The sequence below is a fragment of the Protopterus annectens genome, chromosome 1.part1 (genome assembly GCF_019279795.1).
Source record: "Protopterus annectens isolate FY-2018-M chromosome 1.part1, PAN1.0, whole genome shotgun sequence".
Taxonomy (NCBI): Eukaryota; Metazoa; Chordata; order Ceratodontiformes; family Protopteridae; genus Protopterus; species Protopterus annectens.
Genome location: NC_056726.1, coordinates 1,036,139,276 through 1,036,154,992, shown reverse-complemented (window position 1 = coordinate 1,036,154,992; position 15,717 = coordinate 1,036,139,276). Strand labels below are relative to the sequence as shown.

At 37.7% G+C, this 15,717-nt stretch overlaps 1 protein-coding gene across 1 annotated transcript in view; it reads left to right on the top strand.

Annotated features, from left to right (window-relative positions):
- Positions 1 to 15,717, top strand: part of LOC122815307 (deleted in malignant brain tumors 1 protein-like) — a 567,314-nt gene that overhangs the window by 967 nt on the left and 550,630 nt on the right. The window contains 1 exon segment of the mRNA XM_044087692.1: positions 946 to 955. Coding sequence (XP_043943627.1) covers positions 946 to 955 — 10 coding nt within the window.

Below are 15,717 nucleotides of genomic sequence, written 5' to 3'. Positions count from 1 at the left end.
ACCATAGAACAGATAAAAATGGAGTCATTCTCTATTATGAACAAAACATATTTTTCATATTGTAGTATGCATCTGTATAGTAATCTTCATTAACAATTCAGAATCACATGATTGTATTTTGTTTGGGTTTTCACACCAAGAAGTTAAACCTCACTAAGTATAAAAGCACTATTTATTTGTTAATGTGAATTTGCTCACTGGACTATTATATTGAACCACAACAAACCCATTTCAGGCACGGACATTATACAAAACAAGAAAATATAAAATTATACATCTACATTATACAGTATTTGGTTTTAAAGGACAATGTTAGTCAATATGCAGTTATTGTTTAACATCATTAAAAAATATATATATATATATATATATATATATATATATATATATATATATATATATATATATATATATATATATACATATATATATATACAAAACTAAAAAAAATCTATTTCTATAAACTACAATACTTGCTGCAAAGGCAACTATTACTTTTGGAGCATTTCTTCTTGTGACTCTGCTGAAAAGGTGCTAAACTCCCAGCCAGTCCCTTTAGGTTAACAAACTGGAAATGTAATAAATACTGTGAAAAAATGGGTGGATTTTTGTCTGATATAAAGCCCAGAATGTCAGTAGCCAGGTGTAGCAGCTTCATGATAAAGATAAAATTGTCAGCATATAGCAAGTATGATACAGTGAAGTAAGTATTTTTATGCTATGCTAGGTACAGAGTAGTGAGAGGGGCTGAAGTCAGGTGGTATCAAGGTTGTGGAAATAGTAGCACTTTGTATGTTCAGTATGCTAATTTCTCAAATATTTGTAGTTTATGAGCTATTGCAGAGATGCTGGAGGTATAGCCTAGGTTCTGGGGCCTAGTATGTCTAAGAAGAAATCCATGCAACTTCCACGATAGCTGCATACTAATGAACAGTTTAATTTCAGCTCTCCAAGTGTGAAAAAGGAAAATAAGAGATAAGGCTAGTAACTCTAACAGTTTTTGTAAAATCATTTACTGGCTAGTAAGTACACTGCCGTAATGTCAGGAAAGAAGAAGCTTATAGAGCCTGAAATCAACTAGAAAAGGTGAAGAGAAACCACTGACTGGGAAGAATTTTGTAGCTGTTCAACAAAAGCAGTTCAAGCCCCATTTTTGGTGCAAGACATGGTTTCCAGAAATCTAGACGAAAAATCAAATCAAATGTGCTTAGAGATGATTAAAATAAATGAAACAGCAAAGGAGTATATCATCTCAAATAACAAAAGGCTGAAAAAATGGAAGAAGCTTAAACAGTTTTTCATGTGCAGTGATAAACCTGAAAAAAAACAAAGAGTGAAATTAAGAAAAGGCTGGCTATGTATGAGACTGCTCAAGAAAAGATGTTTTGAAAAATGGTAGAGTTATAGGACACAGCACACAGGGAAAACCAGAGTTTTTCTGCTGTACCAGATAAACAGGAAAGAATAGACTGTATTAATTTTATGAAAACACAGATAAGCAACTTGGCTGGTATTCCACAGCAGGATTTGTTAACTGAAAGAGCACATTGTGTGTATGCTCCAAACCTGGCCACGAGAAAGCAGCCAGGACTTGTATTAATAAAGATGGAATCATACCAGCAGAAAAAGTTGATCCTGACAAAAATGTTGCAGAATGGCAAAGTTTTAAAAGTTTGAGAAGTTGATTATTTGTGGTATGTGATTATTCACTGTACACCAGCCAGATGACATTGAGAAGAACATTTATCCCAGCAATCAGGGAAAGTCTAGAGACAGGTGTTAGATTTAAGCTGCTGTATACAGCTGCCTTCAGAATATTTTTGCTGGTGGATCAAAGTTAGTTTGGTGCAGAACAGGCTAAGGCAGAAATATAAACATTTATCCAACAAAAATGAGCCATCACACAGAAGGGGACTCTGCTTCTCATTCTTCAAATAAAGCTCACAGAGAAACTTCACCAATGAAACCTTTTCAAATGTGTTAAAAGGAGAATTCCTTAGAGATGGAGAAAACCACAGGAGTTGACAAGAAGAATTGGTAGTACCTTGGAATAGAACCAGAGTCTGGAGTTGGGAGATGGAGACGAACAAGAAAATGACCAGCAACATGGAAATTAGTGAATAAGTCTGAGACTGCAAAACATCAATCACATTTGTGAAATATTACTGTATAAGAAAAGGTGGAAAGATTGGACTTATGTTGACTTTGTTAAATGTGTGGGTCACTTAAAGGCATTTGCCTCACTTTATGTCATTAATGTTTGGAAGGAAACAAAAGGGAAGGGAATAGAAAAGAAAAAAGATAACTGTAAGCAAAACATTTTTGTTCTTAGTACTTCTACAGAACATTTCATGATAAAAGTTGTTACTGACTGACAATCTGAAATAGTTATTTGATGTGTGCCAAAGCTTTCAATTAAATCCACACATTTCTGTGAAAAATAATTTCTGTTTAGTCTAGCCCAGTTATTGTACCTTGAGGAATAATTTGTAAATTCCCCTGACTTTGGCCCACTCTCACTACTCTGTACCTAGCATAGCATAAATACACGTCCTTCACTGTAGCATGTTACATAGTAAAGCATTTTCATTTACTTTTGTATGTGACAAAGATGCTAAAGTAAACGGATGACCTTTTTTCTTTCTTCTTTTTAAGTTTTTAGAAATATAGGCATTACAATGTAGAATGAGAAGAAAAGCTGGATAAAAGCATGCTTAAATTAACAGGTTGTAGTCTTGGGTTGGTGAGGTAGGGGTGGGATGTAAAAGTGAATAGATCATAATATATGTAGAGTTGACATGCTTTCTCTTATGTTTGTATAGGTGAATGTCTGTGTTAAGGCTCTTGGCTTAATCTAATAACACTTTTTTAGTGTAAGCAAGTAGTAAGAGAACACTGATGTAAGGACAATGTTTCGTTTAGCAAATTAAATGTTCAGTTTGAGTAGAGAAGTCTGCAGTTGAAGCAGCTAATCATTTTGTTCTTATATTTCTATGGAAACAAACTGACCAAAGGGCAATAAAAGTCAGAATATTTTAAGGCTAAAACATGTTTTCTGAAAAAATATACAAGCTGTTTTTCACAACTTGGAGGGGAATAAAGGTAAGACAAGAACAGACAGCAATTAATGTAAGTAGGAGTGCAAGCTGTAACATGTGTCTTAGCATGGGTAGCTTAACTTTAGGTTAGCTAATGTCTGTGTGTACAGCTGTCAATTTGGGACAATTGTTCCTATCAAGAGGGCTAAACTTCATTATTTGAAGATGTACATATTTTTGTGTATTTGTTTTAAATTAATAGGTTATGGATATGTTCTAGGCTGTGTTTTTTGAGGGTTTTCATTAAAACAAAATGTTTTGTAAAATGTGGCAAAGGTTCAAACTGAGATACAACAAACAACTGTATAAAAGATCAACCTATCAAATAGTGGGTTCATGTAACAGAAATCATGCTCTAATGGAAATGTTGCACATTTGTAAATCAAATGGTATGAGATGTACTCACTCTAGGGAACTCACCCTAGTTTGTGACATCAACAGAACTTGCTGGAGAGGCAGCTATGTCTCACAGAGGTTACCTCTCCTCTGGAACAAACTTCCAATTCAGGTGAAGCAGAGCCCCTTGCTGACCCTATTTAAGCATCATTTGGAAGACTGAATGGGAAACCACAAATTCACCCCAGGAGTTTTACCTTTGTCCCTCTTGGACAGGGTCAGTAGTTGTTGACTTAGTTCCACTTAATACCTTGATATTCTTGGGAACAGGGGTTGTACTTGGCTAGGCTTGTAAGGGGCCTAGGGCCGTTAACCTAGTAACTATGATCTTATGATCCTAAAAGCTGAAAATAGACATTGAAAAATGTGATATATATATATATATATATATATATATATATATATATATATATATATATATATAAAATAGGTGGGAATAATAACTTCTTATAATGGCCACACTTTCTACATTATTTTGGAATGTGAATGGTGTTACAAGTATAGACAAAAAGGAAAGGGTATTGAATTATATTAAGAAATACAGAGCATAAACAGCGATTTTACATGAGACCCATTTGGAAAAATAGGTATGTGAATTTGATAAAGAAAGGATTTCATGATGGATATTAAGCAGAGTACCAGGGACAAAGGAAAAGGGGAATTTATTTTATTTTATTTTATTTTACATTTGTTGACCGGGTTAGTCCAACTGGATGCATGTCCATTTTCAGCAGAGGCCCGGGGAGAAAAGCTCCAAGGGTAAGCAGATACAGCATTACATAATACCAACATTACATATTACATACAGACTATTTACAGTGATCACATACGTAAGCAAGTTAAACAAGTTCTACAGGTTAAAGTTAATCCTGAGCGCAAGTCAGGATTAAATTAAATTACACAGTAAGCTGTTTAACATATTTTTATACATTCTAGAGAGAGTTAGCCAGGCTTGATACATTGACATAGCCAGTTAAGTGCCAAATGTTGTTTGAGTCTAGTTTTAAATTGACCTAAGGTGGAGAGTAAGGTATACTTATACTTTTACTAATTGCTGGAGAAACTCATATAGTGATAGAAGAGGAAGGATAATAATGGTATATTTGTGTAGTAAAGAGCTACTGGCAAGTGAGGAGGATTAAGCTGGCATATATTTATATTCCACCTAAAACTGCTATTACTGAGCTTAAGAAAATTTTGGGAGAAATAATCAACTTTCAGCAGGGAATATTACTTATAGGTGGGGGATTGAATTTGATTTGCAAATGTGAGGATGTATCAGAGGGATTAGAAGGGAAAATATAACAAAAGAGGGTAGATTTCTGAAGAAATTTATACAAATATTTGGTATGGAAAACATGAATTCAGTAGTAGGAACTCTGAGAAAATGTACATATTATTCCTCAAGGTACAATAACTGGGCTAGTCTAAACAGAAATTATATTTAACAGGAACATGTGCATTTAATTGAAAACTTCAACACACATCCAATAACTATTTCAGATCATGCACCAGCAAAAATTAAGATTAAAAAATGCTGTGGAACATTCTACATTCTAAGACAATTTTAAGTCTTTCTGGGATATACAATTAATGAGGATAATCCAAAGGCTATATCTGTAAACTATGTGCCCACACGTGACTTTGTTCAGCAATATCCATATTTATGTGGACATGATAAAATGAAATATTTAGGAGTATGGGCTAAAAAATGATTCTGTTATGTAAGGATATGTGGGATGAGATTAAACAAGAAATAATACAAAAACTGAGAAACTGGAATGGATAGTAGGATACAAGCAGTAAAAAATATTATTAGTCCTGTTAGTTTTATGTATAGGTCAGGAATATTTTTATCAACCAGTGGAGAAGTTGTGGATAGAAATAAAGAGCTGAAGGAGTTTATCTGTGAGGGGAAGAGGGCAAGAGTCTACTAGGATAAGCTGATTCTTCCAATAGAACAAGGCAGTTTAGGATTACCTTATCTGAAGGTATATTTAACAGCTATACAGTTAAGGATCATTTACATAACAGAGGCAGAAACCTATACTTCAAAGTGGAAAGGGATGATGGTGATGAAGTGGGGGGATTCAAGAAATAAAAAGAGAGTGGGATTTTGGATGCAGATCCTTAAGGAGAATAACAGCAGCAATACAGAATATTATATTCATAAAGTAGCAACAAGTATTCTAAGAATTAAGCAAAGTTGGGAATGCAGAAAGGTGATCCTGCCATTAGGAATGACTGCAATAAGGGATACAGAGAATAAGCAAGAGGGGCTAAAATTTATTAGAGAAAACTGACAAAGGAACTAAGGTATCGGGAACAAATAATTACAGGAAGAAGGTAATAGAATGGGAAGAGGCCAAGAAGACATTTGGACTGCAGGCCAGAGACTGCCTTCCCTATCAGGGATTGATATCAGTACAGGCAAAGATAAAGGGACAGAGGAATCTTAAGTAAAAGACTTGCTCAGATAGAGTTTTTAGTTGAATCTAGAAGGGAAATTGCCATTAAAAAGGGGTGATTAGTAGGGCATATAAAATATTGCAGTATAACTATAGCAGTCAATCATAGGAGGTTAGAAAATATTGGGAAGAAAGAGTGGATAAGCAATTCACAAAGAACTAATAGGGAGGACATATGTATGGCTGCCAAATATGCAACAAAGTCTAGATGATTTAGAATTTTTGCTCAGAAGTTTTTGCATATTGTAGGCATTTTTATACCTCAAGGAGACAAAGAAATTTTCTTTAGGTAGATGACAAATGTTAGAGGTGTGATGGGAAAGAAAGTGGAAACTGGGTACATATGTTTTGAGGATGTAATGAGTTGGCAGACTTTAAAAAAATCCTTGCAGACTACTCTGTCAGAAATATTGTTGAGGAAATGGGTATAGCAAAGGAAATTATTTTTTGAGCTGGGATACAAGATCTGAATTGCCTACACATAGTAAGGCCTTGTTAACTTCATTTCATGTGTCTGCCAAAAAAAGTTATTACTAGAAAATGGAAATCAAAGTCTAAACCAACCATATTTAAATTAGTGAATATTGTAACAGAGAGAAAAGAACTAGAAGTGGGATCTTTAGAAAAGGGTAGGAGCAAATTGCATACAAAAAATGAGAAATTGTTGGAACAATACATGCAGAGTAATGCTTTGGAAGAAAAGTAAGGCGGTTTAAGGAAAGACAGAATTTTGGCAATTTATGTAATGTTGGACTGATGATAATTGTATTGAAGAATATATGTGATTTATAATGTTTGTAACTGTGAACATGTTAATATGGTTTGCTTTCTTTAATGTAAATGTATGTTTGCCTATGTCATGAGTGATAATGTAATAAAAGTATTTAAAAAAGAAGAAATAAATGCAGTATATTTTACTCAAAGTAAAATAGGAATAAGGCATTACTAAGTGAGAATCAGGCTGTATCGATAGGTAGAAATTTTTAATCTGCCTGCTACATACTGTAAGGGAAATGCTACAATTTTATTGGTTTAAGACAGAAAGGAGTAGGTTAGAATGTCTGCACACTGTTTAATTTATAATTAGTTGGCTTTTTGACAGACTTCATATTGGTATTTATAGTTCATGGACTTAAGAAATAAATGTGCAGATCTAATTTGTAGGATATTTCAGTGAGGAACATTCTGTGAGGCAAGAACTATACAAAGAAGTTTGAATTCAAACATTGACTAAACTATAGCATTGTTTTTTGCTGTTGTGACTATAATGGAAAGGAAATAAGAATATCTTGGTGCTAAAAAATAGAAAACTCATTTTGGTCTGATTAGTCCAATTTGATAGTCAAGGGCTAAAATTCCTAATGCCAGAATTTAAGGAAGCAAAGCTTTTCTCTAGAACAAAAGATGCTTACTAAGTCCTAGAAGAGGGACAAACCTTTTAAGTCCACTTAACTAAAAGCCTGTTTCATTATTGCCATTGGAACCAAATATTTACACATGAATTTTTAGCACATACATTAGAGGGAATCATCCAGAATTTGGAATCCTCTCTCCAGCAAGAATTTGTAAAGAGCAGACAAGACTTTGGATGAATTCTCAGAAATGTTCTTGGACAGCAGTATGCTAAAATAAGTTGTATCATAAAATTAAAACAAACAAACAAGACAAAACAGTTGATTCATTCAAGGGGATTTTCTCTATGCAGCACTGGAAGGTTATATGGTGAAGTTTTAGTAAAAAATAATTACAAGTGGGTAGGATTCACAAACTTTTCAACTTTGTAGATAAACTTGCCAAGGACTGCCTTCTCTCTACTTTTCTTCATTGCCACAACAGAAATAATGGCAGTCCAAATCCAAAATTTAAAATGTCACAACAAATAAATTTTTAATCTGTTAGACAGATGAAACAGTGTGTCCTCTGGTGGGTTATCATGCAAAAGATCAGTGCAAAATATTAGCATGTACTATAAATACAGTCAGATAAACTTGCCTAGTGAAACAGATTAAAACTTCATTTTATTTCAAAAAGTCATGTCATTAACAGAATGGTTCTTCTCAATGGTATTTTTCCAGTTAGACATATATTGCAAATAATCTTTTCTATGAGAATGCAGATGCTTCAGAAAACTATATTTCACTACCTGTACATCTTCTGCATTATGTAAGATAAACTTTTGTAACTGTGATGCCCCACCACTGTTAACTGATATGTGATGTGGATATCCATGTCTACTTTTGTAGACCATTTCTCTTACCCAACTTTTACATTGCCGAGATGAAAGTACCTACAAACCCAGAAGACTGACATCCAGAACATCGACCTTCCACTCCAAATAAGTAACCGCTTGGCCATCCTGTTGAACTTTGCCCGTTACCCCCGCAGTAGTGCGATTTTGGAGTTGGTATATTTAGTTAGGGGCGTAACATAGGTGGGTTTAGTTTGGTTCCGTTTATTTTTTTTTCGGGATGGCCAAGCAGTTACTTACCTGGAGTTGTAAGTCGGTGTTCTGGATGTCAGTCTTCTAGGTTTGTTGGTCTTTTGTTTCAGCAATGTGAAATTCGGGTAAGTGGAATGTTGGTGTAGTGAAGTAGACCAGAATATCCCACCTGTGTGCCAGTAATCAAGGAGCCTCAATCCTCACCATTGGCACCTGTGAAGGGCAGTTCACTGGGAGGATAACAGGTACACACACAATATTTCCAGATCCAGCTTCCTGCATCAAGTGCAATTTCCCCTTAAGAGCACACAGGCAGCACAGTCAGTCCGGGGCTGGTTCCTCTCTCTTTCTTCAGATGCTCCAATAAGAGTCCCCACTGGCCAGCTATAGAGTTGAGTCCTTAGCCAGGGTTCCAAGCCAAGTCCTCCAACACTTTCTCTGTCTAGCCAGTGCTTCATGTCCCTACTGAAGTAGCTGACACATACACTCTTTGAGATTTAATTTTCACACACATGCACACACACACACATGCACACACGCACACACACACACACACACACACACACACACACACACACACACACACACACACACACACACACACACACACACACACACACACACGGGAAGGCTGGAATAGGTTTACTAGCTATGACCCTTTCTGTCCAAACTATACAGTAGTTATGACTGCCACCAGAACCCCTTAGCAGCTACTTTAAGGCCCTTAACAAAGGGTGTCCAATTTTACTGAGTGAAATTAATATTAATACAAATGGTAAGTTTGACCAAGACCAAGGCTGTTAGGAGTGGCCCACACAATGTCACCAAATAAATATGTAAATACTCTCAAAACTTAAATATCTCGACAAAGATCAGCCACAACGAGAAGTTTAAATTATTTAACAATAAATAATAAAATAACAAGACAATACTAAATATATATTTACAGTGACATCAGAGTTAAAAACACAGGAAATATTTAAAATAACAATGAAGAACAGTCTCATGCAAATAAAGAAAAAACTATTTCTAAACTAAGCTTCACTATATTCCTGACTAGATCTAAGAGAATTATACTATTCCCTAGTGACTTACTTACTAGAGCAAGACAGATGATGTGGTGAATGATTCTTCTTGCTGTTTTCAGACCCAAGACAGAATACAGAATGCTCAGTCTCACTAAGAGACTTCTCAAGATAATATCTAAAATATTACTGCTGGGATAGCTTGCAGAATGACATCATGTCTGGTCATCTGAATTCTAGTTCCTAGACAAAACCCTCATTGCTGTCAGCTGGCAGTATTTAGCACCTACCCATAAAATACACACAAGAGGACTTTTTCTCAGATCTTTGGCAGGTGCTGGAAGTCATAAAACAATTGTATACCTCTATGCTTTTAGAGTAGTGATTAGTTCACCCCAAAGACCATATAGAAAGCTTCATAGTACAGACTTTGTGTCTCTCGCTGCCTTGAAACCTGTTAGATAGCATCCTTATGGTCTAGCCTATAAAGTGGTTTAATTTCAGATATTTTTCTAAAGTTTGCTGGACTGAGGTTAGCCTCCTATTCTCCAGAGTCCACTGTTAAAACATATACATTAAAGCAGTTATAGTAGTGCATGTACATTTCTGTTCTCTTCCAGTAAGGCATAATAAGGATACATTTCAAACACAATCACTTTACTAATATCTTTTCAACACAAATGTCTGCACAAATCAGTTTGATATACACACCACATACAGTTCCAATACATCTGTAACACCAGCATCTTGTATGACCCAGTTCTAATACATTTGTAACACAAGCATCTTGTATAAATTAGTTTTATATTCACAAATGATATATAATTATTTACAGAATTCCAGCTAGTTGTGCGGGCACTACATCCTTTTGTCACATGTCTCCACCCTTCGAAGACTCAAGCTAGTTTTTCAAGTGACCCTTGAGAAACATTGCTTGAGAGGAATGAGCCTATCTGGGAATTCATTATCCCATACCTTGCTTTGAGACCCCATCTGCCTTTGCATTGCTCACCCCATTACAGAGCTGCACTATCATATCATATGCCTGCAACCCTAGGCTTCACCATAGTAACTTGGGATTTTGCAAGCTGGCTTACTGTAGCCATAGATCACCCTCAGACTCCATCTACCTCCCACTGCAGATCCTCAGCACAAGGGCCTCCCTGTCATGGTAAGGTTTCATGGTGTTAACATAGTACAATTTGTGCTCTTGCCTAGTAGTTCAACCATGTAGTTAACAGCACTGACCTTCCTTACCACTTTGAAGGATCCCTCCCAAGCTGCCTGCAGCTTATTGTGTTTGACAGGAATGACAATTATAATCTGCTGCCCCACAGCATATTCTCTGGCTTGAGCCTTCCTGTCATAACCAAACTTTTTCTGCTGTTGGACTCCTGCCAGGTTCTCCTTGGCCAAACCCATGAGTTCCCTGACCCCTGTCTTGAGGTTTAGGACATACACCACAACAGATTCCTTGTGGGATTCACACTTACCATCTCACTCTTCACAAATCAAATCTAGAGGTCCCCTCACCCATTGCCATACAGCATCTCAACAGGTGAGAAACCTGTGGATTCCTGGGGCTCTTCTCTGTAAGCAAACAACAGATGGGGCAAATATTTGTCTCACTCCCTCTTAAACTGGTCTACAAATGCCTGTATCAGGGTCTTTAGTGTAGAGTTTAACCTCTCCACAGCACCATTAGTCTGGGGATGGTAAGCAGTGGTCTTTACATCCTTCACCCCACAGTGCTTCCACAGACAAGCCAGTAGGTCTGACATGAAACTGGCACATCTGTCAGTCAGTATTTCTTTTGGGAAACCTACCCTGCTGAAAATCTCTAACAAAGCATTTGCCACCTTTTCTGCTTCAACGGAGCAGAGGGCCACCACCTCAGAGTATCTGGTAGCATAATCTACTACTACTAGGGTATACGTCTCCCCTGTGGAACCCGGGGTATTGAGATGCTCCACAATATCCATAGCTACCCACTGAAATGGCTCTTCAATCACAGGCAAAGGCATTAATGAAGTTTTGACCGTGTCTCCTGCCTTGCCCACTTTTTGGCACTGCTTATAGGTCCTGTAGTACCCTATTACATCTCTTGAAATCCCAGGCCAATAAAAGTTTTGCATAATACTTCTCTTTGTATGTTTTATGCCCATATGACCACAAAGGGAATGTCATGGACTATGGCTAGAAGTGCAAATAATAGGCTCTGGGCACTATTACCTGCTGTATTAACCTCAACTTCTAGCCCTCCCTCAGAGGGCCACCCTCTATGCAATAACCCTTTGTCCCAGTATAAGGATTCCTTTTTTCCTTGAGAATTAGGTGCCTCCCTAGCTACCTTTCTCAAGCCTTGTAATGTAGGGTCTGAGACCTGAGCCTGTCTCAACTATCTCTTTGTAACTTTTCCCAACACCCCTTCCACAGGTAGTCTGGTATCCTTTGATGGTGGTACCTCACTGTCAGCCTAGGTAATACTGCTCACCTCTGCCCTTGCAGTCACTCTGTCCAAGGGGACATTAGTGCCTATCAACACTAATGCCTTCAGTCTCACTGCTACAGGGTAGCTCCCTCTCTGAAGTTGTCACCTCACCAGTCCTGACTTCAAGGGTGTGGTCTGTCTGGGTCCCTCCAGTCTTTCAGACCCACATGCCTGTTTCCAAGCCTGACTGCATGTAACTGCATGCACACAAGGTACTTAATTATCAAAATCATTCCCTATCAGGACATCTGCAGGGTTATTCTCAAACATACCTAGTTGCTTGCTTCCTTTTCCACCCTCCCAGTCAAGGTGAACCCTAGTCAAAGATATTTGGAATGGTGTCCCTCCTTAACCTCTGACTGCAGTAGACTGCCCAAGCAAGCAGTGTTCCTCTTTAACCATTGCTGTCTTCACAATGATTAGTTCAGAGGCTGTGTCTCTCTTAGTGGTGGCCTGTTTTCCCTCTACTAAGATAGGATATAACCTCTTGTGGTAGTTTGGTAGCTTTCTTGTCAGCAATTGACATACCACAGGCATTCTGTTATTCCCACTTGGTGGCTCCCCCACCTTTTCTTCCACACCTTCTGTCTGTGGACATCTATATGCTACATGGCCCCACTGGTTACATTTAAAACATTTAACCCTTGATCCTGGCCATGTACCTGAACTAGTGGCTTCCCCCTGTTACTGGTGGACTCTGTTGTGGCAGCTTAGGCTGCCCACAATGGGTTCCTTTATATCCATGTGCAGGACTGGGTATCCCTGTCCTGTGCAGTGATGTCCTGCTTGCTAGGTATAGGTCTTTTTTTCCTCAACCCATCTACGGTATTGCATTCCTTATCTGCTAACCAAATTCCCGTCTCCTCAGGCAAAGTGCTAAGGGCTTGTTTCCTCACTAAAAGGTCTGCAACTTTTTCAGAAGTGATGGCCTGACACCCACTCACCCACCTATGAAAATAATTTCTTAACTTAGCAATATAATTACACACATATTCATCTGCCTTGCATCTATGCTCACAAAACGTTTTTCTATAAGCTTCAGGTATTAACTTAAAGCATTCCAATAAACAATTTTAACTGTATTATAATTTAAGCAATCAGCATCAAACCATTTAGAAACAGCAGTTACAGCTTTACCATGGAGTAAGGTGGTTAGGAACTGGACACAGAGCCCTCAGTCAACATTATACTGTTTTCATACTCTTTCAAACATATGAATAAAACTATCATAATTATTACCTTCTTGCTAATGAAGAAGAAGTTTACTGACCTTCATTGCTTCTGGGGTACAGTTACTCCCTTCCCCATTACCTCCATGACCCTGGCAAAGATTCAGCATTTTCTTTTCATGTTTCCTCTGCCTCTCATTTTCTTCAGGTTCCTGGCATCTCAGTCTCTATGCTGATTCTGCATCGACATCCAAAAATTGCAGTCTCTCTGCTGATTCTAGCTCGATATGTTTGGCCTCCATTTCAAGTCCCTAACTCCAGATGGAATTTTACGTCCTGTATAGAAAAGTCGAACTACCCATTTTCTGAGAGCTTTAAATCCCCAAGGCCAGTATGGCTGTCTTTCTGTTTGCTGATCTGTGATGCAGTTGTGACTAAGACTGCAATCATTTCCAATTTAGTCAGGGTGGCATGCACCAGTCCTTTGGCTTGGCACATCTCAACCAAGTGGCTCCTTGTTAACATGCTATAATCCTCCTCTAACATCCTTGCCTGTTCTCCCTGACTGATTCAGCTAACAAAAAATAAATAAAACTATTGTGATATGAAACTGAATGTCTACCATGTGGCTGCTTTAGAGTACGATCACCTTCTTTAGGGACCACTGTTTACGGGATGTAGGAGTTCAATATCCACACCACTGATTCCCAATATGTCATTCATAGATTCATAGATTACTACTAGGCTAACTGCCCTCATGGACTACTTTAAGCCTAGCTAATTACCCTCTGTGAGAATCAAACCCTGCACCTTGCGTTTCTAAGGTAAGCACCTTAACCATTACACCACTCTCCCACTCTGATCCCACTACTGCCACCAATATATGACAACCCACCACTGCCAAGCAATATGTGACTTGAATATCCCACCTGTGGGTCAGTAATCAAGGAGCCTCAGTCCTCACCACTGGCACCTGTAGGGGGGCATTCACTGGGAGGATAACAGGTACACACACATTATTCCCAGATGCAGCTCTCTGCATCAAGAGCAATTTACCTTAAAAACACACAGGAAACACATTTAGTCCAGCACTGGTTCTTCTCTCTTTCTCCAGATCCCCCAATAAGACTCCACACTGGCAGAGCTATAGAGTTGAGTCCTTAGCCAGGGTTGCAAGCCAAGTCCTCCAACACTCTCTCTGTCAAGCCAGTGCTTCATGTCCCTGCCCAAGTACCTCACACACACACACACACACACACACACACACACACACACACACACACACACACACACACACACACACACACACACACACCTGGGGAAAGGCTGGCACAGGTTTACTAGCTATGCCCCCTTCTGCCCAGACTATAAGGTAGTTACAACTGTCACCAGAACCCCTTATCAGCTACTTTAATGCCCTTAACAAAGGGTGTCCAATTTTACTGAGTGAAATTAATATTAATACAAATGGTAGTTTGACCAAGACCAAGGCTGTTAGTAGTGGCCCACACAGAGTCACCAAATAAATATGCAAGTAGTCTCAAAATGTAAATATTTCCACAAACATCAGCCACAATGAGAGGTTTAAATATATTTAATAATAAATAATAAAAGAACAAGACAATACTAATCATATATTCACAGTGACAGAGTTCAAAACACAGGAAATATTTAAAATAACATTGAAGAACAGTCTCATACAAATTAAGAAAAACAATATCTAAACTAAGCTTCACTATGATCCTGACTGAATCTAAGAGAATTATAGTAATCCTTAGTAACTTACTTACAGGAGCAAGGCAAATGATGTAGTGAATGGTTCTTTTTGTTGTTGTTAGGCCCAAGACAGAATACAGAATGCTCTGTCTCTCTAAGAGACTTCTCAAAATAATATCTAAAATATTACTGCTGGGATAACTTGCAGAATGACATAATTTCTCGTCATCTGACTTCTAGCACCCAGACAAACCCCCCCCCCCATTGCTGGCAGCTGGAAGTATTTAGTACCTACCCATAAAATACACACAAAAGGGTTTTTGCTTAGATCTTTGGCAAGTGCTGGAGGTCATAAAACAATTGGATAGCTCTGTGCTTTCAGAGTAGTGATTATTTCACCCAAAGACAATACAGAAAGCTTCCTCATACAGACTTTGTATCTCTGGCTACCTTGAAACCTGTGAGATAGCATCTTTGTAGCCTGGCCTATAAAGTGATTTAATTTCAGATATGTTTCTAAAGTTTGCTGGACTGAGGTTAACCTCCTGTTTCCAGATTCCTCTGTTAAAACAAATACATGCAAAGAGTTACAATAATGCATGTACATTTCTGTTCTCTTCCAGTGGGGCACACTGTGGATACATTTCAAACACAGACACTTTAGAAATATTTCTTCAACACTAATGTCTGTACAAATCAGTTTGATATACACATGGCATACAGTTCTAATACATTTGTAACACCAGCATGTTGTATGACCCAAAGTTCTAATATATTTGTAACACAAGCATCTTGTATAAATTACTTGACAAATGACATATAATTATTTACAAAATTCCAGCTAGCTGTGATGGCAGCATCTCCTTTTGTCACAGTCACTATTAGCAGAGAATGGCTTAGACATTCTGAATTTA